At 38.4% G+C, this 26,566-nt stretch overlaps 1 protein-coding gene across 7 annotated transcripts in view; it reads right to left on the minus strand.

The window, feature by feature from the left end:
* Positions 1 to 26,566, minus strand: part of map2k5 (mitogen-activated protein kinase kinase 5) — a 351,751-nt gene that overhangs the window by 237,268 nt on the left and 87,917 nt on the right. For all 7 annotated transcript variants that reach the window (XM_048615802.1, XM_048615808.1, XM_048615804.1 and 4 more), the window contains exons 6-8: positions 23,737 to 23,804; positions 22,650 to 22,698; positions 2,347 to 2,411 (exon numbers count right to left, since the gene is read on the minus strand). In XM_048615802.1, coding sequence (XP_048471759.1) covers positions 2,347 to 2,411; positions 22,650 to 22,698; positions 23,737 to 23,804 — 182 coding nt within the window. The remainder of the gene's footprint in view (positions 1 to 2,346; positions 2,412 to 22,649; positions 22,699 to 23,736; positions 23,805 to 26,566) is intronic.

Here is a 26,566-nt window from a genome sequence, read left to right on the forward strand (position 1 = left end):
AGAGAGAGAGAGAGAGAGAGAGAGAGAGAGAGAGAGAGAGAGAGAGAGAGAGAGAGAGAGAGAGAGAGAGACTTGCATTTAAATACTGCACTTCACAATTATGCAATGCCTGTAGGCACTTTTACAATGTAGAGTGTAGAGACCGTTGAAGTGGGGAAACACGGCAACCAATTTACACAGAGCAATCTCCCACAATCAGCAATATGACATAACCAGACATTCTGTTTCTGTTATGTTGATTTGAGGGAATAACATTTATTGAGATATTAGGAATATCTTCGCAATGGTGCCAATGGATCTTTTTCCGTCAACTTAAGCGGGCAGATGAACCTCAGTTTAATGACTCATGCAAAGGGTGCATAATGAATTTATCCAGTCTAAAATACAAGGTGATGGAAGAAAGAGGCAATTAAAAATTACTGAATTGACATTAAGACTGAGAATCTTAGAAATACACGAGTTACTCAGCATCTGAGAGAGAAGAAATATAAATGTCACTGAACACTGCAATATGCCATATATGAAACAATTAATGACAATTTCACATTTTCAGATGGTGATCATTCACATCAGTGAAAGTAATAAACGTGCAACTTATGACTTAACGCATTAACTATTTCTGCAAAAATACAACAAATTCACAGATAAAAGGAGAAAGAACTGTCTGTGCTCAGTTTTCTCTGTTTATTTGTGATTGACTGCAGAGTTACTTGGAAAATCTAACCAATAAAAATAAATAAAGGACATGGATATGAAATCAGCACAACAAGGAACGGAGGGGATAAGTGGGAGAGAGGATGAGTGGAAATATTAAGTCCAAGATCACAGTAAAACTCTGTCTTTAACATTCATTCTCAAGAAAATAAGACACCTCATGTATTTCAAGATCTTTTTCCTCATCATATTTCAGTAGTGTTATGAATTTTCTTAATTTTTTCCAAAGTTTGCAGGGACCACACATAAAATTGTTCTTCAGGCTTGGAGAGTATTCCCTCATCCAACCAGCAGGAACAATACAACCGAAGTGCAGAGGTGACGTTTCTTCCCCCTTTTTTACATGGAGATGACTTGACTTGGCTTCGCTCAACATCACATTATTGTGAGGTACTACAATTGACAACAAAACAACAAGCCTGCTGTGTTCTAAGTATACCGCTGCACCAGCTCATTCTGTACCACTCACTTCTTTTGTTTATTTTCAAGATAAAAGGTACTGGCAGATATTACCACCAATTCATAGCTGTAAGATAATTTGATTTATATAACAACTGCTAATGGCACATAGATATTGTATTCAAGTGAGTAATTTAGTTCTAAACTAAGAAAGTGATTACAATATACTGGTTATATTCAGGAGTGGAAAGTATTTGGAAAACAAGGTTACTAGGGAAGATTCTAACTAGAGGGAGATTACTCATTTCACCCCCTCTCTCTCTTTTGTTCTTTGCTTCAATTAGCTGCTAAATAATTACCTGATGTAAAAAAAATCACACCTAATTTACTGCAGACACAAAACAAAGCAGATGGATCTCTGGCTAATGCAGTGAGGTTTTAATCACTAGCATATATGACATGAGATAATGTTGCAGATAACAGAATGTAACTGTATCCAATTGAGTGAAAAGCTACTTGTACAACACAATAGGCATCTGAGAAGGTGATGCCATAAAATGTTGGCACAAGAATCTTTCAGTTTTAGTTAAATGCTTAAAAGTCATGTTCAACGAACAGAACACAAACATGTCCATTAAACAAAGCATTACTTACTTGCTGCTCTCCCTACACACACCTGAAAATGTGTTTTTTTTAATGTTTTGTCAATTAGCAATTGAAGTCTGTGAACTCTAATCCAGGTAGGTGAAGAGTGTGAGCATTTTGAAATGAAAGAGACACAACAAAGTAATTCAATGCATTGCTATAAAATTTAAGTGGTTGTAAAAAATAAATGGGATGTTTCTTTTATAAAAGTTCATGCAATCCAGAGTAGACAGTCTCCCTTTAAGCCAAGGTTAGTGCAAGCAGTGATCAATACCTCAATCTCAATAAACTATTTCAATAATAGTTGATTCAGGTGGAAACAGGAGTTGAAATTTCTGTTCAGCGACCTGTGTCACCTTGTCATGTTTGCTGAACACTGATAATACATCATAGCTGTAATGGAAATGACTAAGTGTAAAGTGTACACAGAAAGGCACCCACAGAATCGTTTTCATTCTTCAACATCAAATCAATATGATATGCATGCCTTCAGCCAAAACTGTGTGATGGATGCTGGAAAGACATTAAAAAACCCTTTACCAACATTTTTCACATATTCCGTGGTAATAGGTAGAGGCAGATACTCACTTGTATACTGTCCCTCCATTGCCATGACCGAGGATATCTCGATACTGAATGTCCTGTTCATTCATCTAAAAGAAAGGAAGGTAGAAAAAAAGCTAGTAATGTCAGGCAAGTGTATAGAAATGTCAAGGAAAAGTAACTCAAGGCCATAAACAACAAGCATCCAGGTCATTTCAAGTTCAGCAGCAAGTGGGAAAAGATCAATACAACATTTGCTGTTCAATTTATAAAAGACAATACCAAGGGACAAAGTGATGGAAAGTTTAATGACAATTTGTTTGCCTGGGTCATTTCATTAATGTTTGATAAAAGATGTCAAAACTGAATGATACAACATGGTTTCGGTGGGTCAGTGTGAGGCAACTAATGGTGGAGGGATGGGGGTAGTGTAAAGAGAGAGGGAAAAAAAGGTGACTGGCATCATTCATACCCTCAGGGCAATACAAAGGCAAAAATGAGAATTTGGTTTAAAATCATGCCATTCTGCCTCAAATCTGAAAAATTAATTTAGCCGAGAATGGCTTCAGTCCTCATTACAAACAAGTAGGAATGCAGCCATCCTTCAAAGCGCATGACAGCACTGTCAAAGTCTGTAGCGTTCAATGCCAGTCACACAGAAACAAGAGACAGGTGCTGCAGAAGTGTTAATGTCAAAGACTTCAATTGTTGCAACTTGGCAAGAGAGTTAAGAAATAATCTCTACAGCAGTTCGGCATATAGATTAAAACAAAACAGGCACAGATAGCCAACATTCAGTTCTTTCCTTTACTTTACCTCCACATCATTCTTCAACTCCAAACATCAAATAATTTTGTTTCTGGTAGGGCAAGTGGTAAAATTAGCAACAGCCAACTTCTCAACTTTCAGGGCTAGTGCACCTTGGAAAGATCCAGCTAAAGGATAATTTCCAAAATGGACATTTACAAATTAGGTTGGAGGATTGCCCATTGTTACTGTGGTCTTGAACAGAAAATATCATAGAAAGACAGACTAATTTTTTTTTTCCTATTCATTTGTGGGATGTGGGCATTGCTGGCTGGCCAGTATTTCTTGCCCATCCCTAGTTGCCCTTGAGAAGGTGGTGGTGAGCTTCCTTCTTGAACCGCTGCAGTTCTCCTGCGCAATGCTAATATTGAACACAATTAAGGAATGCATTTTTCTGTTTGTAATGACTTCCCATGCTCCACCACACCACCACCCATAAACAACAGCTGATCCAAAACTCTGTGTCCATAGCCTAACCAGTTCTCAGCCCAACCACTGGAAGCCAGTTGGCTTGGCCCTTTGTTCTGGAATCCCTCCCAAAATACTATTCCATTTTTATCCCCTTTGTAAGCTTTAGGACACTCCTCAAAATTCCCTGCTTCAAATAAGCTTTTGGTCATCCTAACAGAGCTTTCTCTGGCTCCATCTTAACTTTCATCCTTGTACCTTCATGAAGTGCTTTGGGGAACGTTTATACATTAGCACTTCTATATAAATGGAGGTTGCTGTTATCCTCGATTTGTAAAATTTGTTTTTATTTCAGATTTATACTGTCCATGTTTCTTTTGTCATCACTGGGTGTTTGTTTTATTTCTTTGTCACTGGTACACATTACATAATGTAGTTTTGTATGTATCATGTAATTGAATGCTTTGCATCAGTTCAGTTTAACTCGTTCTCACCATCTAGCAACTTGAAGGCTACTTAAAACTGATTGTCATGATCTTTCTCTTTCTGCTCCTATTTGCAATTATTCAGTGCTAGGGAGTTTAAAAAAATTAGATGATTTGTCACTGGACACTGCACCTGCCCAACTGTGCTACAAACACAGTAATGGCCCAACTGACAAACAGGACAGACAATATTAGCAGCAATTCTTTTTTAACCATTCATACCATGCTCATGGATGCGTAAATATGCCACAAGAGTTTTTCAAACACCCAAACAGCATTTTTGATAGAGTTTTTAATTAGACATGCTTGCTACACACTGTAGGACTTAAAAATATCTGAACTTTTGCTATGTTCTGCGCTTTAGGAAAAGCACCCTGTCTTAAAAATTATATTTTCTGTACGTCCAATTTTGCCTTGTGTATGTAGCACTTTTCAGTTGCAGTAAAGAATAGTAGGGTAAAATTCAGGGAGCTAAAGTCATTACTGATGGTTGATTACCTTGAGTTGCTGCCAAATTTCACAAAAGCACACCGCGATCAGATATACCATGGGGTTAAGTTTTCTATACACTGAGAGCAATGCTCTTTAGAAGAACCCTGGTTACAACACTGATAGGTACAACCTCAAACAGAATGTCGTATTAAGTCAAGTGCAAATTATTTGTCAATAAATCTACAGCAATGGCATCAAAATGGGCATGAACTCAGTAAAAAAAATCAACTTTCCAAAACACGTAACAATTAAAACAATATACTGAGAAGCAATAATACAAAATACCATATAGCTACTGCAAAACATTAATCTAAAAGCGAACCATGGGACAACCCTCAAGATTTTCAAGTTCTGGCCTCCCAGTTTAGGGGCATTATCTGTAATCCATCAGTAAATTACTGCCTTGCAATTATTCCCACATATTGGTTCTTTTCTAAATAGCCACCAGCTGCAACACAAAGCAGCAACAGGTGAAATAAAGGATATGAGAGTTTCTATGAACTTCTTTGAAATTGACAAATTCATAGCACAAAAGAAAAATCTGTGCAAAAAAATCAATTGCCAAAACTTTGGTTTTATTGCAACTGATTTATAACCAAATGCTTAAATATTTTGAAAATAATCACTGCTAAGTAAAACTAACATGTGAAAATATTTGTTGTACAGCTTCAAATAACATTTGTTGGAATAAATAAATTCTTCTGATTAAAACATTACAGCTATTTTGCTCACTGGTGTGACCATTTCATTCAAGCATTAATGCAAGCAATTGAGAAGACTTAGCAAATAATACTTTGTATAGCAGCAAGTAATTCAAAAACACAGCATGGTCAAATGCTTCCTATGAACTAGTGGCACTTTATCAATACTAGAATCAATGGCTGGCATTACCAGTGAGTGACAGATATGAAATAAATATTTATATCACATAACCTGTGTCAATGAGACTCAGCAGAAAGCTATTTTCAACCTGCCAATAACTGATTTTCCCAATGACAAGCTGGAGGATCATAATTTTAACTTTTTTTAACATTTAATATGAAGTCAATATTGAACTGTCACTGATAATTTTGTTAAACTACCAGGTAGCACATCTTTAATGCTTGGTTATATTACGTCCTGAATTGTACTGAATTGATTCTCTGGCAAACAAACAAGATTGGAGCACTGCCACTACTATCAAATGTCAAGGGGACATCCCTCCATTAGGCTACTCTGTTACAGGTGATATCAAGGGACAGGCGTAAAGAGCAAGCTGGTAATTGTCTGCTTGACACACTCAACTTGAACAACTTGATTCATGAAATGCCAAGAAGGTTTAGTCTGTTCCCTTCACAGAGAATGAATACGCATCCAAGATGATTAACTTTTTATCCTAAAAAGTGCGAAAGGGATGTGAACAGCAGTTAGAAAATCAATAAGCATCTTTCATTTGCAGTGACACAAATGTCTCAGTCAATACAATTTAATAAGCAAGTCTGATAACAATGGACAGATGCCCTCCTACCTCAAAGGTCTCTTAACAGGCTTCAACTCTCCCCACTAAGTTAAAAATACCATTACAATATATTTACCATGACTAATTTAAATGCACAAGTCAAACAGACAGAAAGTCACATGTGAGCAATTATTAAATCGCAACAGATATTTCCGAAGTACTTTCTCGGTTACTGGAATAGTCCATTAGCTAGGCAAAAAATCACTACAGCTTAGCCTCATCATTTGAGATAGCCAACACTTAACTGGACATTCTGGCTTTGGAACAGCCCAAATGTGGCTGACTGGTAATTCTCACAATGTAAAACCAGAGTAAAATTTTAATTTTTTTATGGCTACTCTAAAAACAAAATTGTGATGTGCGACTGCACAAAACTCTGTACTCTGTTTTGGGATTATCAAAAACATGGCAATCCTAATGTAACATCACATTTCACCTAATTTCACAATGAACAACAAACTGATAAACAAATAACAAAAACAATTTATTTTTTTTTTTAAAAAACTGAAAGTGCTGGATAACTCAACAGATCTGGCAGCATCTGTAGAGAGGGAAACAAAGTTAAGGTTTCTTGTCTGGTATGGCTCCATTCCAAAGCAGAATCATATCAGACACAAACTGTGAACTCTGCTTTTCTCTCCAGAGATGTGACCAGACTTTTTGAATCTTAAATGACACTTCTTTGGAATGGAGGCATATCAGACAGTAAATTTTGTTTTTCTCTCTCCACAGATGCAACCAGACCTTCTAACTTTCTTCAACAGTTTTTTTTAAATTTGATAGATCAAGTATTTAACCAAAATTTACTCCTGCTTAATAAATGAAAAGTTTTGGCAGGATAATGTATAACACGTTCTATTTCAACTCAATTTGTGAAGATCCTTTCTAAGTTTTAAAAATCGAAATTAACAGCATAAACATGAAAATAACAATATAGAAAACCTGAGATAACCATTCATTGGCATTCCAGGTTAAGTGAAAGGTACATGCAGTTGCAGGCGGAAAAAAGAAAACGAGAAAAAGAACACAATTACTCATTATCTAGTAAATTAAATAAGGAGAAGTTAGTTTAGCAATTGAGAAACAAAATCAAGTATTTTTAAAGTTAATGCAAATATCTGAAAGCACAGAAGTTAAGTAGCATTGTAGGTATGAAACGGAGATCAATTTATTGCCTCGAACCCAAACAGCAATATCATAGTACAACTCAATATCACGTGATACAATTATACTACAGAAAACTGTCCGGCCAATTTTCTTTGAATAACAATAATAGTCACTTGCTATCATGAGATAATTTTAAAAATTGAATGCGAAATCCTAAATGCCATAATGGACAAGTTTTAGTTGAAACACTATAATATTAACAAAACTAAGCATTGACAAAATTATCTAACAAAGGGAGGACACTTTAAAAAGGTTATCAAAGACACCTGACCTAAAAGCAGCCAGGTTCACGGGAATTTACAAAGGAATGCCTAAATAACATGGATGAAATGGTCTATCACACCTCTAAAAGGCTTTTTTTTCCAAAAGAAAAAGTCTTTCCAAGAGAAATTCACCGCCTAGAATGTACCGCTCACTCAGAGACTTTCAAATGTCTCTGGTGATGAGACATCTACTGTATTCTAAGAACAAAAACAAATTTGAAACTGGTTATGCACAGAGGAAGATTCAAAAACCCCTCTTACCCATACCAGAGGATAACAGACAAACTCTGATAATGGACCATCAAAATATCTTGTTAAAATTAGATAACTGTCCCTATTGTGGGCCCTCAGGTAGTAATGACACATTGAAACACCCCTCCTGAGAGAAGCCGCGATTACAAGCTTGTGCTTTTTGCTGCAGAAAACATTAACAGGAACATCAAGAAGACTCTATTTTGAAAATGATATGTGCAGAACTGCATAAGTGATCAGCCCTGAGAGAAAGCCGACTGTGGGCCAAGATTTTTTTTAAAACATGGATATCTGCTCTGTAAAATTACATCCAGGAGAACACTTGATCCAGTTCAGCTGCAATCACCCACCAAAACGTCAAGATCAACAGCAGAATGTACAATTCCTTCACCAAAGAACTGCAGTTCTTTTTCAATTCCACCTCAATTCACCCTATATCTTGTTCTGTTTAATTCCATGCTAGTATGGATACACACATTGGGAATTTGGGATAAACTTTATCTTTTTAACAGTGTTTACATTTTTGTACTAAGTGAGTTTACAATAAAAGTAATTTTAATTAGTTTATCCATAACTTTTATTACCTCCAAAGATTTAGCTGGCTTGTTTCACACATGCTCAAGTATATAATGCATTGAAAAGCACACACTTAAAAATTCAAAAACAGAGAGACCAAACTCAGGAACGCAGACAGAGGAATCTATTCACCCTCCAGACTTGGTCACAACATATTTAACTATCAGTTTTATGTATGTGTCAATCAGATTAAATGTTTCTATCCCAGCTGATTAAAACTACAAAAAACCCAAAAGCAAAAGTAAAAGGTTTTTCAAATGGTATTAACCCACACAGCCATTCTCATTACAAACAAACAACAAGGCATTACAACCAACATCAGCACTGCTGAATTAGGCTCCTGCTCCTAATCACAATGTAGTGGTTCCAGAGGCAGGACAGCTAGCTTTTTGATACTATCCTCACCCGCCATCCATACTTCCAGAAGAGATCATTAAATTGAAACAAGAATCCTGACTGATATTTTCCTCTCTAACGCCAGGGTGAGATTTTCTGTAGCAACGCCATAGTCATCGATGCTGAGACCAAACAACTCTGCACTATTCAAGGTTTTCAACCCATGACTTTCGTGGTTGGAATGGATCAATCGAACACCAACTTGACCAGCTAAGCAACTGAGAGTGCTGGTGCAAATCATAATTTAATAGAAACTCTAGTATGCAGAACTTCAAAAATATTTGTTTAAAAAAAAGCTAGGAATTCAGTTCATTCACCAAAATCAAAAAGCACCATTTCTAGGAAAAATTTTCAGAATACTTACACATTTGTTACACTATAGTTTAAAACTGATTTAATTTAATATAGCTGGCTAGAATTTTAAAATTAAATGCACAGATGTGGGGCTGGCTATTAGACAGGTTTTCAGCCATAGCGGCATGTAGGATAGTTTTGGTGGCTAGCCCACCACCTTTCTATCCACGTCTGAACTTACCATCATTAAATGGAGGGAGCAATAATTAGTAGTCTATCCACCACATGTAAATAAATAATTGATAGTAATACGCTGTCCGTGCTATAAAATAGTTGTCATGGGTAGTTGGGCAAGAGTGGGCAGGCCTTTTGTCAGGGAAAAAGAAGATGGTACAATCTTAAAGTGATGTCCTTTATGCATTGGGGACATTCCCCTTCCTTTCACCTGTCTGTTCCACAAAATCTGGTCTTCTTTACCCCCTTACATCCCTCCCAAAGGTTTTCAAACATACCCTAACTAGCACCAACCCAGACTTAACTTAGGCTAGGATCCATGTTATCTTTTTTGTGGGCCTGCCTGCAGTATTGGTAGCACACACTAGAGCTGATGGAGCTCTCAGGACTGCAGGAGCTACTAGCCAATCAGCTCCAAAGATTGGGATCTCTTCCCCACTTAGGGATGGAAGTCCCATAATTCAACAATTTAGGTCATCACCAATACCACTACCAAGCAGCTTGGCCACCAAAGATTTCCAGGCTATCCAATCAATATATTTTTTTAAAAAACCTACGTTACAATTGGAAATTTGCTTTATAAACCATTAGGATATAAGATCATAAGACATAGGAGCAGAAATTAGGCTATTCAGACCATCAAGTCTGCTCCGCCATTCAATCATGGCTGATAAGTTTCTTAACCCTATTCTCCCACTTTCTCCCCATAACCCCTGATCCCCTTGACAATCAAGAACCTATCTATCTCCGTCTTAAATATGCTCAATGACATGGCGTCCACAGTCTTCTGTGGCAGTGAATTCCATGGATTCACCAGTCTCTGGCTGAAGAAGTTTCTCCTTACCTCCGTTCTAAAAGGTTTTCCCCTTACTCTAAGACTGTGCCCTTGGTCCTAGTCTCTCCTACCAATGGAAGCATCTTCCCAATATCCAGTTTCAATTAGATCCCCCCTCATCCTTCTAAGTCCATCGACTACAGACCTAGTGTCCTCAAACCCCCAGTAATTCAAAACTTTATACACTGTCCAACAATCATATTGAAACAACAATACAGTGGTAATATGTTTTCAGAAATGCTATTATCTGAACAATGACTGTCGACTAATTGAGGAATTAAAAGCTCCAAATGCGATTTTTATTTTACTTTCAGTTTACTACCCTACACAGACAGAATTCTTACTGGAAGAACATTATGTTTCATACACATTAACTGACATCAATATTTACTTTCTTTGGGCCTATAGATTAGCTCTCTTTTTAAACAAAAAACAGACTTTCCATGACATCAACATGCAAAGGTAGGGCAGAATGATATAACAAGGAGCAAAGAAAAAAAAAATCTTCAAAACACTGTTATAAGGTGAGCAGGAAAGTACTGAGGCAGAACTAGTTACTTCCACACAGTTGGAAAAATTGAAAACAAATAAAGTTATATTTTAAAAGCATCAGTCAGCTATCAAAGAGCAGCACAAATGACCTGACCAATAAGGAAATATCACAATGGAACTACAGATCGGATAGAATAAAATGTAATAATTTTGAGAAAAAGCAAAATTTATGTCACAATTTTAAATTTTTGTTTTTCACACAGCTAAGTTACATTAACACCCATTTTTACACAATATGCACTACATTAATAAACTGAAACTAGCATTTGTAAACCATTCCTTTTCATAAAACATTTATTCCTATTAATTTATTTCCACTTTAAATTTGTGTTCACACATAAGTGAAATGATGCATGCATATTTTTTATAATTACATTGTCGTACCAGTCACAGCACCGTAATGCCCCACTTTTATATTTCACAGCTTCTCAGCCTGTACTACAGGGAAACACCTATGTTTCAAACAAATGTATCATTTAGCTTCCAAACCAAATTCTGCTCTTTGCTGTTTAACTATAAACCTATTTAACTATAAAATATATTTTAAAAACCATTTAACTATAAAATACATTCAAAAAAGGTACAAATTTGGATCAGATCTATGCACGTGGGTCCAAATAGCCCCTGTCCTGCAACTTTATATAAAAACTAAAATTTAGTCTTGGTTCCTTTATGCAATACCACAGGCCATCAAACAGTAATAAACATAAGAATTTTGTCAGTTTCCAATATTCTATAAATTGGTCAATAATTATACCTCTTCCATACAATGTGTTGCAAGTCTCCACTGAGAAAAGCCAATGTGCCACTTCAATAGTTTTCATTTTACAAAATCTCAACCTCATAAATTAGTCAACATTTAGTGTTAACAAGATATATGAAAAGGCTTCGTTTACTGAACACAAGCATGCAGTAACTTTGGCCTAATTAACTCACTGATCCTTGGATTTTGTTATGTGGCCTCCCTTGTTAGTTTATTTTTGAGCAAATTGTCTAAACTGGAATTGAGACAACATCCTTGCAAGAATGTTTGCTCATGCTGATAGGGTACATTTTAACTTCACAAAGAAAACCTACTTTCCCCACTGTAACATTGCTCCTGAACATTTCATTTGTTTTTTTGATATCTTTAGACTTGAGCATTCCAATATTGCCCCAGCTAATATGCCATCTTCTACCCTCCACAAACTCAGGCTCATCCAAAACTCAGCCAGCCATATTCTGAACTGCACTCAGTCTCGTTTAACCATCACCTCTATGCTTGCTGAATCATGAAATGCAATTAAGTCCTCAAAGTCTGAATACCTATTTTGCTTTTAACTAGGTTTAATAGTGTGCTGTTCATCAGATGACTTCTTTCTCGGTTTCCTTCGCAACACCAAATTGGTCAACCAGTTTTAAAATATTCATCATCATTTTCAAATCCCACAATCCCCTAAATGCTTACATCTCTTCTAGTCCTTCAATTCTTCAAGTGCTCTACACTTCTCCAACTCCAGACTTTTTATGCATATTTCAATCATTTTGCTCCATGATTAGCAGATATATTTTCAACAGTCCAGGCCATAAGCTTTGGAATTATCTCCCTAAACCTCTGTCTTTCCATTTCTCTCTCCTCCTTGAATACCCTATTGTAGTATTAGTACAGAAACTAGCACATGATGATTGGTTTCGTTTAGTTTTTAATCACCTAATCAAAGTATATTCATTGCTTAATCAAATATTATAGTAATCTGCTTACTGGTAGCCAATGCAGATCTTGGCACTTTAATATCAAGTGGCACTACTTAGCTTCATTTGACAAAGAAACCTAGCATGGCAGTGCAATCAAAGTGAAGACAACAACTTCATGTTTAGACATCAGCTCCAAGGAAGTGGGTGCTCTGTTCAGGTTCATATCCAAACTGTCAACATAGAATAAGACAGAGATGGCATACTGTTGGGTTCATAAGACGTTATCAAGAAATCATAACTACAACTTTGTCTATGTATCGGTGTGTTGGAAGTACAGCAATTGATTAAACATAAGCTTTGTATTAGAGTTAACTTTGTAACTATATAATCCTTTAGACTTTAAAATATCATATATAACAATTTGCAGAGATTAGTATTCTTAAGGATCAAGATGGCAGAGGCGGCAGGGTAGGTGGTGTTCAGGCTCCCAGCCTGTCCATCCTCTTTCGTGTGACTGACCACATCCTTCTTTCTTTTTTTTTTTTAAAAACTGTGTTTTCTTCATTAATCAAATTCACCTTTTCTTTGTTCTGCAGCTGTGGTGGTGGAAAGAGGTTGCAAGGAGCTGTTGAGCAGTGCATTGTGTCCATTCCTCATGCCCGTGGAGGTTACTGCTTGAGCATCTGTTCCAACATTGATAAATTGAGGTCTGGTTTTTTTCCTCTGATGATTTGGTGGCATCTGCAAAAGGAGAAGACTAAATAATCTCTCGGTCCTCGAGAGTTAATCTGGATGGACAATCAGTTCTCGGAAGTTGAGATTGGTCCCGGTCCTCAAGATTTGGGACAGTCTTCTGGCTGTAGCATGGCTTCAGTATAGGCAGTGATGAGGTGGCTTTGGCAGAAACAATGCCCTGGGTCGGGTCAGCAGTGGCAGGGGCTGCTTCAGCATGCTTCCTCCTTGGTGTTGTGGCCTCAGGGACAGCTTCAATGGCTACGGAGCGTGACAGTATCTGCACAGCCACTTAGGAAATCAAGAAGCATTGGATGAAACAAAAAATTTGCCCCAACATTCGTAAATACATGTGACAATAAATTACTATTACTATTACAATCTTGTCTTTAAAGTTTAAAAAAGGGTAACCTGGACTTTTTCTAATCACTCAAACACAGCAAAAACAAAATCAATTAGAATAAGTGACTCCAATGAAAAAAATGTAAATGGTTAGTAATAACTAAGTGTCTAATTTATTGGGAAGTTCACCAAATTAAACGAGGCTTGAGACATGAGCTCAAGGATATCAATCTTGGAGTCCTGACTGCACATGATAGACTGACCAAGCAATCTCACAACCAGTGGGTCAGACCTAAGCTCTGCAGTCCTGCAATATCCAGTCGTGAACGGTGGTGAACAATTAAACAACTGGAGGAGGGGGTTCCACATGTATCCCCATCCCCAATGATAGAAGAACCCAGCACAGCCGTGCAAAAGATAATACTGAAGCATTCACAGCAATATTTAGCCAGAAGTGTTAAGTGGATGATCCATCTTGGCTGCCTCCAACAGTCCCCAGTATCACAGATGCCAGCCTTCAGCCAATTTGATTCACTCTATATAATATCAATGTACAGTTGGAGGCATTGGATACTGTAGAGGCTATATGCCCTAACAAAATTCCAGCAATATCACTGAAGATTTATGCTCCAGAACTTGCCGTTCATTTAGCCAAGCTGTTCCAATAAAGTTTCAACATTGGCATCTACCCAATGATGTGGAAAATTGCCCAGGTATGTCCTATACACAAAAAGCAGGACATATGAGTCAGAGGGCCTGTTTCTGTGCTGTATGACTCTAACTCCAATGTAGCCAATTACTGCTCCCATCAGTCTACTCTCGATCACCAGTAAAGTGATGGAAGGTGTCATCAATAGTGCTATCAAGCAGCACCTGTTCAGCAATCACCTGCTCACTGAAGCCCAGTTTAGGTTCTGCTCGGGCCACTCTGCTTCTGACCTCATTACAGCCTTGGTTCAAACATGGGAGAAAACTGTTGAGTTCCAGAGATGAGGTGAGTGTGTCAATCCTTGACATCAAGGTTGCAATCGACAGAATGGCAACAAAGCGCCCTAGCAAAATTGGCATCAATGGGAATCGGGGGCAAACTCTCCACTGGTTGAAGTCATACCTGGCACATAGGAAGATGGTGATGGTTTTTGGAGGTCAGTCTTCTCAGCACGCGTTTCTCAGGATAGTGTTGTAAGCTTCGTTTTCATATAGTCTGATCTACATGCTTACTTAGTGGGACTCCTTTTACACTAATAATGAAATGGATTCATGTAACAATGTAATTAACATAAATTAAATTAAGTTGTGATCTCAGGAAAAATTTTACAAAAGGCGGTATTAGATATTGTAATTTCCCCTATTGATTGAATTGACGCAAAGAACCAGGTTGTCTCAAATACAGTTCTACTGAAACTCAGATCTATTGCTCCACCCAAAAACAGCATTGTCTCAACAACAACACATTCAATAGTCAATCAAGGTGAATGGCTTGCATATCTGACTGGCTTGATTCAATATGACAGTGGATGCAGCAAATTTCATGACTTAATATCTCAGTCCAGACCCTAGCAGGGTCCAACCCATCATCTGTACTTCAGCCCTCACCTGCTTTCTTCCCTCCCACAACAGCATCCACATCCAGAGGATCATTAGCCGCCATTTCCACCACCTCAAGTGAGATGCTACTGGACTCCCTGGTCCACTCTTCCTTTACTCCCAACATGCGCGTACACACGCACACAGAGACACACACACCCCTACAGCCCCACAGCACCTTCCCTGCAGTTGCAGAAGATGTAACACTTGCCCATTTACTTCCTCCCCTCTCAATATCCAAGGGCCCAAACACAGCTTCCAGGTGAAGCAGTGCCTTACCTGCACTTCAATCAATCCAGTCTACTGCATTAGCTGCTCACAATGTGGTCTCCTCTAAATTGGGAAACAAAGCATTGACTAGGTGACCATTTTGCAGAACACTTATGTTTTGTCCTCAAAAAGACCCCGAGTTTCAGTTGCCTGCCACTTCAACACACCACCTTGTTCCCTGGTCAACATTTCTGTCTCAGGCTTGCTGCAGTGTTCCAACAAAGCTCAGTACCAGCTGGAAGAATGGCACCTCATTTTCTGCTTGAAGGTTCAATATGGAGTTCAACAATTTTAGGGCTTGAGGCACCTTCTCCATTTCCTTCTCCTGACACCCAAACATCAGGTCTTGTTATCACATGATAAAAACCGAAAGAACTACGGATGCTGTAAATCAGGAACAAAAACAAAGTTGCTGGAAAAGCTCAGCAGGTCTGGCAGCATCTGTGAAGGAAAAAACAGAGTTAATGTTTCGGGTCCAGTGACCCTTCCTCAGAACATGCGGCTGCCAGACCTGCTGAGATTTTCCAGCAGGTTTGTTTTTGTTCTTGCTATCACATGGTCTGTTATTACACACTACCCATTGTTAACCACTAATAGCCCCTATTAGCAGCAATTCATTCTCCTAGGCTCTTATCCACTCCTGTGTCTGTCCAACTGTTCTTCTCTCTCTTTGAGCTCTGGCTCTACCTCCACCTAATGCTTACTCCTTTCCCCCCTTCCCTAACCCACCTTCTGCACAAAAACTAATTTTTTCCTAGCTACCGTCAGTTCTGAAGAAGGGTCACTGGACCAGAAACAGTAACTCTGATTTCTTGCCACAGATGCCAGGCCTGCTGAGATTTTCCAGCATCTTCTGTTTTTATCTCAGTTCCACAGTCTCATTAACATCTATTCAGTATAATCAATGAAGATAACCAGTCTCGATACCTGTCTGTCTTTGCCAATCCAATTCCCAGCATGCTGTTCAGTTGGTCAGTTTTCCCAACATTCCATTCAGTTGATCAATGGTGTTTTCAGTGTCCCAAAAGAGCTGTTATTTTATATAAAAGGGACATTCCACTACCTTAAATGTCCTAGGCTAAACCATTTTCAGCTGCTTCATCAATGACACTCCTTCCATCATAAGGTCAGAAGTGGAAATGTTCATCAAAATGATTGCACAATATTCGGCATCATTTGAGACTTCAGATACTGAAACAGTCCATGTTCAAGTGCAATAATGTCTGGACAATATCCAGGCTTAGGTTAACATGTGGCAAATAACATTCACACCGCATAAATACCTGGCAATGACCATCTCCAATAAGAGACAACCTAACCACTGCCCCTTAACATTCAATCTGTTACCATCATTGAAACTCCTACAATCAACATGGAGGGGGTTACCAATGACCAGAAACTCAATTCACCTCACTACATAAACACAATGGCTACAAGAGCAGATCAGAGGCTAGGAATACTGCGGTTGCTAAATCACCTCCTGACTCCCCAAAGCCTGTCCACCATCTACAAGACGCAAATCAGGAGTGTGATGGAATATACCCAAATGCCTCGATGGGTGCAGTTCCAACAACACTCAATAAGTTTAGCTCTATCCAGGACAAAGCAGGCCACTTGACTGGCACCATTTCCACAAGCATCCACTCGCTCCACCACCAACCCTAAATAGCAGCATCGCAAATTATCTACAAGATGCATGCCAGAAATTCACCAAAGATCCTTACACCTTCCAAACCCACGAACACTACCATCTAGAAGGACAAAGGCAGCAGAAAAATGGGAACACCACCATCTGGAAGTTCCCCTCCAAGCCACTCACCATCCTGACTTTGAAATATATCACTGTTCCTTCACTGTCCCTGGGTCAAAAATCCTGGAATTCCCTTTCCAGTAAGGGCATTGTGGGTCTACTTACACCACAGGGACTGTGTGATTCAAGAAAGGAGCTCACCACCGCCTTCTTAAGGGCAACAATGTTGGTGAGCCAGCGACGCCCACGTCCCATTAGTGAATAAAAAATGCCTCCCTTTTTCTTCAAGCTTTCATATTAATTGAAAATGCAGTCAGACAGGAACCAGTCAGGAGATAGTGGAAGGTGTCATCAGTCAATATCCATCACCCTTGAGAACCAATTAGCAATAAGTCTCACTTAGCTTAGGCCAATCAGAATGTAATGATGTAATTGGTCAGGCTGTGGGTAATGGCTTGGAAAGAGTGAATAACCAACAGTTTCTGGTGACAGCGTGCATGCAAGATGTTTTAACCTGGATTATTCTGTTGTGTTTTGGGAAGTGGAAGGCCCTCTAGGCATTGCACCCAACAGACTGGGTAAGAAAGTAAACCCTAAACTGAACCAGAAAGCAAGAGCAGTACTACGACCATAAAGTTGCTGCCCTGTTTTGATAAATTGTATTTATAACTTAAGGAAAGTTTCTCCAAGTTACTGCACTGGACTGCCTCTTGTTGCTTACTGGTTTATGTCTTAAATTAACAGGACGGGAGGTAAATGACAAAAACCCTAAAACTTACACTACTTGCAAATTTATTTTTTTTGATCAAGCTTTAAGTCACCCATCCTAATATATTCTGTTTGACTATGTCAATATTTCTCTTATTACGCTCCTATGAAGCAGCTTGAGATGTTGTCCCATTTTAAAGACAGTATGTAGAATCCCCACAGTGTGGAAACAGGCCATTTGGTCCAACAAGTCCACACCGACACTCCGAAGAGCATCCCACCCAGACTCACGCCTCTACCCCACCGCTAATCCACCTAACCTACACATCCCTGGACTCTATAAGCAATTTTAGCATGGCCAATCTACCTAACTGCTCTTCTTTGGCCTGTGGGAGGAAACCAGAGCACCCAGCAGAAACACCCGCAGTCATGGGGAGAATGTGCAAACTCCACACAGACAGTTGCCCAAGGCTGGAATTGAACCCGGGTCCCTGGGTCTGCGAGGTAGCAATGCTAACCACTAAGCTACCGTGCCACCCAAGTTCCTTGCATTGTACAATATGACTGTGACAAAGTAAACCAAGAGAACATAAAATTACTGCATGAATTGTGTGGAAAAACGTAAATAGAGACAGTGGGTGAATACACAATCAGACTTAGCCAGAATCTCCCTGTTGGAAAGTAAAATACCAACAATTTACTACCTATATTTACATATCAAAAATGACCATTTGGGTGAGATACCAGAAGGTTACAAACACCCAAGTAATTATTCCTCAACAATTATTTACTATCTATAGAAGTAAAGGAAAAGACTTGAGGAGAAGGTGCTGAAGCAGAAAGGGACTTCACCTCATGAACTGCACAGTATTTTATCTTGAAAGAAAAACTATAGGTGACCAGACTTTTGGGTAATCGCATTTAATGCCTCACATAAAAATACTGGATACCTTGCTACTGCATGTTTCTTCAATTCTACCTGACAATCACTCTATTATTTCTTATGTAACACTAAGTCTAAGATGTTTATACATCAACAAAGACAGAGTGAGGGGTCATTTTTGAATGAGCTGAAATTTATGGACGATGGAAGGCCCTGCCAGGACAGAATTTAAATCATTATTCGATTGAGTCCAGATAGCTATGCTATCTGCCTGGTACCAGGGTTCGGGAAATGTGCCATGGAATAGAGAAAGAGTTTGCAATGGAATGACAGGAACCAGTGATCGTGGGCCCTGTGTTACAACGACATGGATAAAACTACGAAAGAGGTTCTGCTGAGGAAGTATGAGAAGTTATGTGTTAAATTTAAAAGCAGAAACTCAGAGAAATAATAATCTTTGAATTGCTACCTTTGCCGCATGGAAACTGGCATAGGATGAATAAGATTTGAGAAGTGAAAGCATGGCTCAAAGACCAGTGTGGGAAAAGTGGGTTCTTGTGGGCCACTAGTACTGGGAAGTCATATTTGTATGGTTGGGATGGTCTACACTTGAATTGCGTGAGGAATGGAGTTGTTGCAAGCTGAATAATATGGGACAAAGAGAGGGCTTTAAACTATAAAATGTGGGTGAAGATCAAGCTTGTGTAAATGTAAAATGCCAATGTTAAAAAATCAAGGGATGGAGTCCAGGTAGGAGTGCAAAATACTAACATGGAAAATGAAGGTCAGAGAATGGTAGGAAGGGACAGAGATTAAAAAAAAACTAAGCATATACCAACAGTAATGATGAGATGTCACAAAGATAACAGAAAGAAAACTAAAGGCTCTGTCTTTGAATGCATGCAGCACTCATAACAAAGTAAATGAATTGATAGCACATAATGAAGTGAATACATATGATCTGATAGTCATTACAAAGACACAATTTCAGGATATTCAGGACTGAATTCTCAATATTGAGGGGTACAAAGGGGTAACACCGAATCAAAGATGGTATTGGCGGAATTGTTAGAGGTGACCTTAGTTCAAGATATCAGGATGTAGAATCAATCTGGGTTGAGATGAGGAATAACGAGTAACTAATGAATCTACATACCTGTGAACAGGAATTATGACGTAGGAAAAAGTATACCAGAAAAAAATATTAAAATGCTTCCTATAAAGCAATGGCAATGATGGAGGGTCATTTAAATGTATATATAAACTGAAAAAATCAGATTGGTAATGATAACCTCCATAAGGGATTTCTAGAATGCTTTTGAGATAGATTGTTAGAGCAATACATTTGGGAATTGACCATTGAGTGACGTGTCAGGATTAATTAATGATCTCCCAATTTGGGTACCTCTCGTATTGAATTTTACATCTAGTTTTAAAGGAAGAAGAGTGGGTCGAAGACTAGTATTTAAACTTAAATAAGGTCAATTGCGTGGGCATGAAAGCTGAGTTCAGAGAAGTGAACTGAGAATATTAGGCAAGAAGATAGATCAATGAAAAGCAATGGCAGACATTTAAAGGGATATTTCAGAAAATTCAGAATAAGTATATTCCTCAGGCGTCATCGTGATTCAGTGGTTAGCACTGCTGCCTCACAGTGCCAGGGACCGAGGTTTAATTCCTTGGGCGATTGACTGTGGAATTTGCACATCTTCCCCATGTCTACATGGGTTTCCTCCGGGTGCTCCAGTTTCTTCCTACAGTCCAAAGATGTGCAGGTTAGGTGGATTGGCCATGCTAAAATTGCCCACAGTGTCCAGGAATGTGTACGCTAGGTGGATTAGCCATGGGAAATGTAGGGTTACAGGGACAAAGTAGGGCGTTGGTCAGGGTGGGATGCTCTTCAGAGGGGTCAGTGTGGACTCGATGGTCTGAATGGCCTGCTTTCACACTGTAGGGATTCTAAAATTCTACTATAAAAACACGTTCAACAACACTATAACAACACTTCTGGTTTACAAAAGTTAAGGAAAAGTATCAAACTTAAGGAAAGAGCATATACTTGCGCAAAGATGAGTAGCATGCCAGAAGACTGGTCAGAATACAAAGAACAGCAGAGAATGATTAACAGGAATAACAGGGCAAATAAATTAAAATATGAGAAGCTAGCTAGAAATGTGAAGAGGGATAGCAATTTTTTCTACATGTGTCGAATACAGGAAAGAGTAAGTAAAGTGAGTGTTGGTCCTCTAGTGGGTGAGAATAGGGAGTAAATAGTATATAAAGAAATGGCAGATGTAACAAACATTCTGTTTCTGCCTTCACTAATGAGGATATTTTAAAAATCCCAGTAACACCTGTAAATCAGGAAGTTAGAAGAAAGGAACTTGGTAAAATTATAATCACAAGTGAGTGGTACTGAGCAAACTGATGGAGCTGCAGGTTGATGTCTTCGGTTCCTGAGGAACTTCATCTGAGGGTGTTAAAAGAAATGGATAATGAGATAGTAGATGCACTGATGTTAGTTGTCTAGAATTTGCTAGGATTCTGGATAGGTTCCATCAGCATAGAAAGTAGCAAATATAAGCCCCCTCTTCAAGAAGGAAGGAAGGCATGAAACAAGGATCTTTAGGCCAGCTAGCTTGATATTTGTTGTGGGGAAGGTGCCAGAATTAATCATTAATGAGGTTATAACTGGGCTCTTGGTAAACTTAGGACAATCAGGAAGAATCAGCATGATGCTGCGAAAGGAAAATCATGTATAACCAATTTACTGGAATTCTTTGAAGGAGCAAAATACATTGTGGATACTGTACTTGGTTTTCAGAGGCATTTGACAAGGTTCCAAATAAAAGATTATTGCACAAGGTAGGGACTCATGGTGTAAGCAATAACATGGATAGAAGACTGGCTGCTGGCAGAAAACTGACAGTATGTACAAATGGGTCTTTTTCAGGTTGGCATGATGTGGCAAGTTGATCAGGAAAGGGTCTGTGTTGTGCCCTCAATTGTAGAGTATTTACATTAATAACATGGATTCAAGGTATGGTAGCTAAATTTGCAGATTGACACAGAGATACATAGGAACGTATGTAGTGAAAATGATATAACAAGCATGCAGTTGATATAGACAAGTCAATTGAGAGGGCAAAGACAAGGAAACAGGATATAATATGGGAAAGTGTGATTGGCAGAAGGAATAAAAAAAGCAAAGTATCATTTAAATAGATATTGACTACAGACCTCAACGGTGAAGAGGGATCTAGGTGCTCGTGTGCTGTCGCAAAAAGTTAGCATGCAGATATAGCAAGTGATTAAAGCGGCTAGTAGAATACTCTCCTTTATTACGGAAGTAATTCAACATACAAGTAAGGACGTTATGTTCTGATTATACAAGACATTTGTGAGACCATATCTTGAATATTTATGCAGTTTTGGTCTCTTTATTTAAGGAAGGATATAAATGCATTGGAAGTGGTTCAGAGGTAGTTTACTAGATGATATCTGGAATGAGACAGTTGACTTGGAGGAAAGATTGGACAGGCTGTACTTATTTTCGCTGGAGTTTAGAAGAGCAAAGAATGATTTGATTAGGAAGATGGATGAGGAAATGATGGTTCCTTTTGTGGGAGAGTCTAAAACTAGGAGACACTGTCAAAAAATTAGGGATCGCCCTTTTAGGATGGAGATGAAGGGAAATTCTTTCACTGAGGGTTGTGCAACTTTGAATTCTGCCTCAGAAGATGGCAGAGGTGGGATCACTGAATACTTTGAAGGTGGAAATGGTAAGACTCTCGTTCAGCAAAGGAGTCAGAGGTTATCAGAGGTAGATGGGTATGTGTATTTTGGAATACAAACAGATTTGCCATGATCTTATTCAATGACGGATTATTCTTGAAGGGCCAAATGACCTACTTCTGCTCCTAATTTGGATAAGGATTTCAGCAGCCGATGGACAGAACACAAATATGAAAATAGTTTCTTAAATTGATTTTATTTTAAAATCAAGGTATTTATTTTAATGCCAAGAGACATGTAGATTCATATGGTGTCCACAGTGTGAACTGATTTGTTATTTTGTTAAGTAAATTACATATCAATTAAGCATATTGGAATTCTACTTGCTTGCAGCTTCCTTCACCTTACCTGACCATTTGCCAGTATTTTCTTAAGTTCAGCAGAAGATTTCTTCAACCTGATGCAGAAAAGGCAGGCAGTGGTTAAAAATGCATATGGCTATATACAGATGCAATCTAAACTAATTAACATAGCAACAAGGAAAATGCATTCTACAGAACTCAAGGAAAAAATATAAAACATTGTCATTAAGGCAACTTCTTGTGTAATTAATTATTTTGCATCAAAAGACCCTGATTGTTGTTTGCAATTAAGCCAGAAATTAGGACATCTAGTCAGAAAAAAGGCAAAGTTTTTTTTTAATTCTCCCTTCTTCAGCATCCTAAAAACTAATAATGATTTTTTAAAAGCAGCTAGCTCCAGACTCAGTCGGTAAGGCCACAATCCAGTGCAAAACCTAGTCATAACGGCAGCTTCCATGTGTTGAACTAGAGGATCTCAGTATGGGTGTGAGCAAGAATAATATTATAATTGGCCTCAGCAGCTTTTTTTAAAAAAGTATATACATTAGCTGGGATTCCGCCTTCTGAGTGCTCTCCCATGACCCCTGCTGGTATGTGTGCCTGCCAGATGTGAAGAGGACAAGATCACCAGTGAGATTGTCTACAACTGACTAGCCTATTAACAACCACCTTCAAGGTTTCTATATGAAGAATGCCAATGGGGACAAGATGTGCGAGGACAATACATCACCATGAAGCTATACTCTTGTAACAAGGACTGGTAGAGAAAGTAAAATCAGGTAAAGAAAACATTATCAAACTTGAACACAGCATTTAATAACTAGCATTTCTACAAGACTGAAATTCATCTAAATTATAAAAAAAGTACCTCAGCACCAGTACTGTAATTTAGAAAATAAAATACTGAATTTTAGATATTTTAATGTATAACAGTTGGGATAACAGAAGGAAATGATAAATATTAAGTCCAACATCATTTGCTTTTTATAATTATGGTTTCTCATTTTTGTCAAGAATTCCCACAGAAACACCTCTAAAATTATATAGTTTAACAATTCTGAATCTAGCACTATTAGTTATCATGCAGCAAATATATCTCATAAGCCGTTTTTGATTCTGCTCTTGACTCTTACCTATTGTTCGGCAGGCCTTCTGTGACTGCTGGGCAGCTATTATTAGAGGACCCTGCCCGTGTATTTACCTGCAGGCAGATAAAGGAGTTTTTATCAGTCATTCATGGGCTGAGGACAGCAGTCTAATTAACCTGTAATTTACCATAGATTTCTCATTTCCATCTGAAGGTTAATTGGCTTGTTGCTAGGCGTGTGTATGGTTGCGTACTCTCTATTTGTACATGACGTTAGCATATTAAATTAGTGTCTTCTTGAAAAATAAGAATAAGATTTACTTAACACACTAGGATAGACACTATTCAAAATGATATATTAAAAATTACTTCAGCATGTTTAAAGACAATCTTACTGCACATTTTTCAAAATACTCTGACCATGATATAGACATTTTAATCAACCTGTTCAGACATGTTGTGACACACCTCTGGAGCAGTGGGAATTGAACTCAGGCCATCTGGACCAGAGACAGTTGTACTACCACAGCACAACTATTTTTCCTTTATGCTGTCTACTAGCTTTGTATGAATCTGATGAGGCTGCTAGAGGCAGTAGCAAATTATACAATAGATCTCACATTTGAGGAATCGTTAGACATTGCTTCTACTACATTGGTTCATGGAATGTGGGCAACTCTAGGTAGGCCAGCATTTATTGCACATCCCTAATTGCTCAGAGGGCAATTAAGGGTCAACCACATTGTTGTGTGTAAGGAATCACATATAGGCTAATCTAGGTAAGGATGGCAAATTTTCTTCCCTAAGAGACATTAGTGAACCCCAGATGGGTTTTTATAACAATCAGCAGTAGTTATATGCTGACCATTAGGCTAGTTTTTAATTCCAGGCATTTTTTATAGAATTCAAATTCCACCATCTGCCATGGTTGGATTCAAACCCATTTCCCTTGAACATTAGCTAGGGTTCTGGCTACTAATCCATTGAAATTACCATTAAGACACCACCCATTTTCAAATTAACACAAAGTGGTCTCCAGCAATGTTTCTTGAGGCAGTACTACTTATTCCATAAGACTAAATATTGAATCTGACACTCTGTATTCAGCAAAGCAAGTTCTAAAAATCAATGATCTTTGAAATTGCCAGCCCCTAATTTGGTGTCCATGAGTAGCACCTGCCCATAGTGAATCAAGGGAAATGGGGAGTCTGGTTACAAGCCCACTTCCAACATGCCAAAACGTATTGCGCCACTTTCTTTTTTTTTCCTTCTATTGAAGCTGAAGTAATGTGCCTATGCATACATAATCCATAGCACCTCAATAAGAAGTGAAATTTAAAACACATAAGATATTGGTAGACTTAGATAAACAGAAAAATTGAATTATATTAGCATGAGACCCACAAAGAAATTTAAAAATTCAAATAATTAAAATTACAATCAATTAATGTAATCAGATTGTTTATTAGAGTCACAGTTAAATATTATTGAAACCTGAAAAGTCTATTAAGGACTTCAAATGAGTGATACCATACATTTCTGGAATACTGCAGTAACAAAACAAATTACTCTTCATCTAATAATGACAGATTTTCCTAGATTCACATAGCACAGAAAAGGCCCTTCGGCTCATTGAGTCTGCAGTGAGATAACTACCACTAACAAGTGCGGTAATCCCAATTTCCTGTACTTGTCCCATATCCTTGAAATGTTATGATATTTGAAGTATCCATCCAAATATTGTTTAAAAGGTTGTACGGTTTCCAGCCTTCCCAGGCAGTACATTCTGGATTTCCACTACCTAAGTGAAAATGTTTTTCCCAAATCTCCTGGCCTTTACCCTAAAACTGCACACACTCATGATTGATCCCTCAGCAAGGGGAACAGCTATCTCTATTCACCCTGAACATTCCCCTCATAATCTTATACACCTCAAGCATTTCCCCCACAGTCTTCTCTGCTCTAAAGGAAACAATCCCAGTCTATCTAGTCTCTCCTCACAGCTCAATTTCTCCATCCCAGGAAACATCCTGGTGAACCTCCTCTGTACCGACTCTCGAGATATCACATCCTTCCTGTAGCAAGGTGACCAGAACGGCACACAATAGTCCTGTAGTGGCCTGACCAATGCTTTGTACAAGTCTAACATTACCTCCTTGCTCTCATACTCAATGCCATGACTAATGAAAGCAAATAGCCTATAATGCCTTAACAATCCTATTGACCTGTTCTGCCAAACTCAGGGATCAGTGAATAATTACCCCAAGATTCCTCTGTTTCTCTAAACCACCCAGTGTTCTGCCATTCGTTAAATATTCCTTTATCTGGTTTCTTCTTCAAAAGTGCATCACCTCACACCTATCAGGGTTAAATACCATCTTCCACTGATTTGATTTATTTGATTGATTTACATATTTCCTACAGGTGCTCCGGTTTCCTCCCACAGTCCAAAGAGGTGCAGGTTAGGTGGATTGGCCATGCTAAATTGCCCGTAGTGTTCAGGGATGTGTGGATTAGGGGGATAGGTCTGGGTGGGATGCTCTTTGTGGACTTGTTGGGCCGAAGGGCCTGTTTCCACACTATAGGGATTCTATGATTCTGTGATATTTATTGTCATGTGTATATTGTTACAAAATAAAGTGAAAAGTGTTGTATAGTGTTGCCACTCTCCAACGCCATCTTAAAATACAGAAAAATAAATCAAAACATAGAATATAAAAGCAGAAAAATGAAGAAACAAAGAAAGTTTACAGTGCTTCTAGTTAAGTGCTCCAACATGGGCCTGGTGGCCAGGCACGAGTTCTTTCACTGTGTCGCTGCCACTGTAACAAAAGTTGCCACTCTTCAGTGTCACCTCGTCTTCACCCCCATCCTCA

Source organism: Rhincodon typus, chromosome 33 (genome assembly GCF_021869965.1).
Source record: "Rhincodon typus isolate 14 chromosome 33, sRhiTyp1.1, whole genome shotgun sequence".
In the NCBI taxonomy this organism is placed as follows: domain Eukaryota; kingdom Metazoa; phylum Chordata; class Chondrichthyes; order Orectolobiformes; family Rhincodontidae; genus Rhincodon; species Rhincodon typus.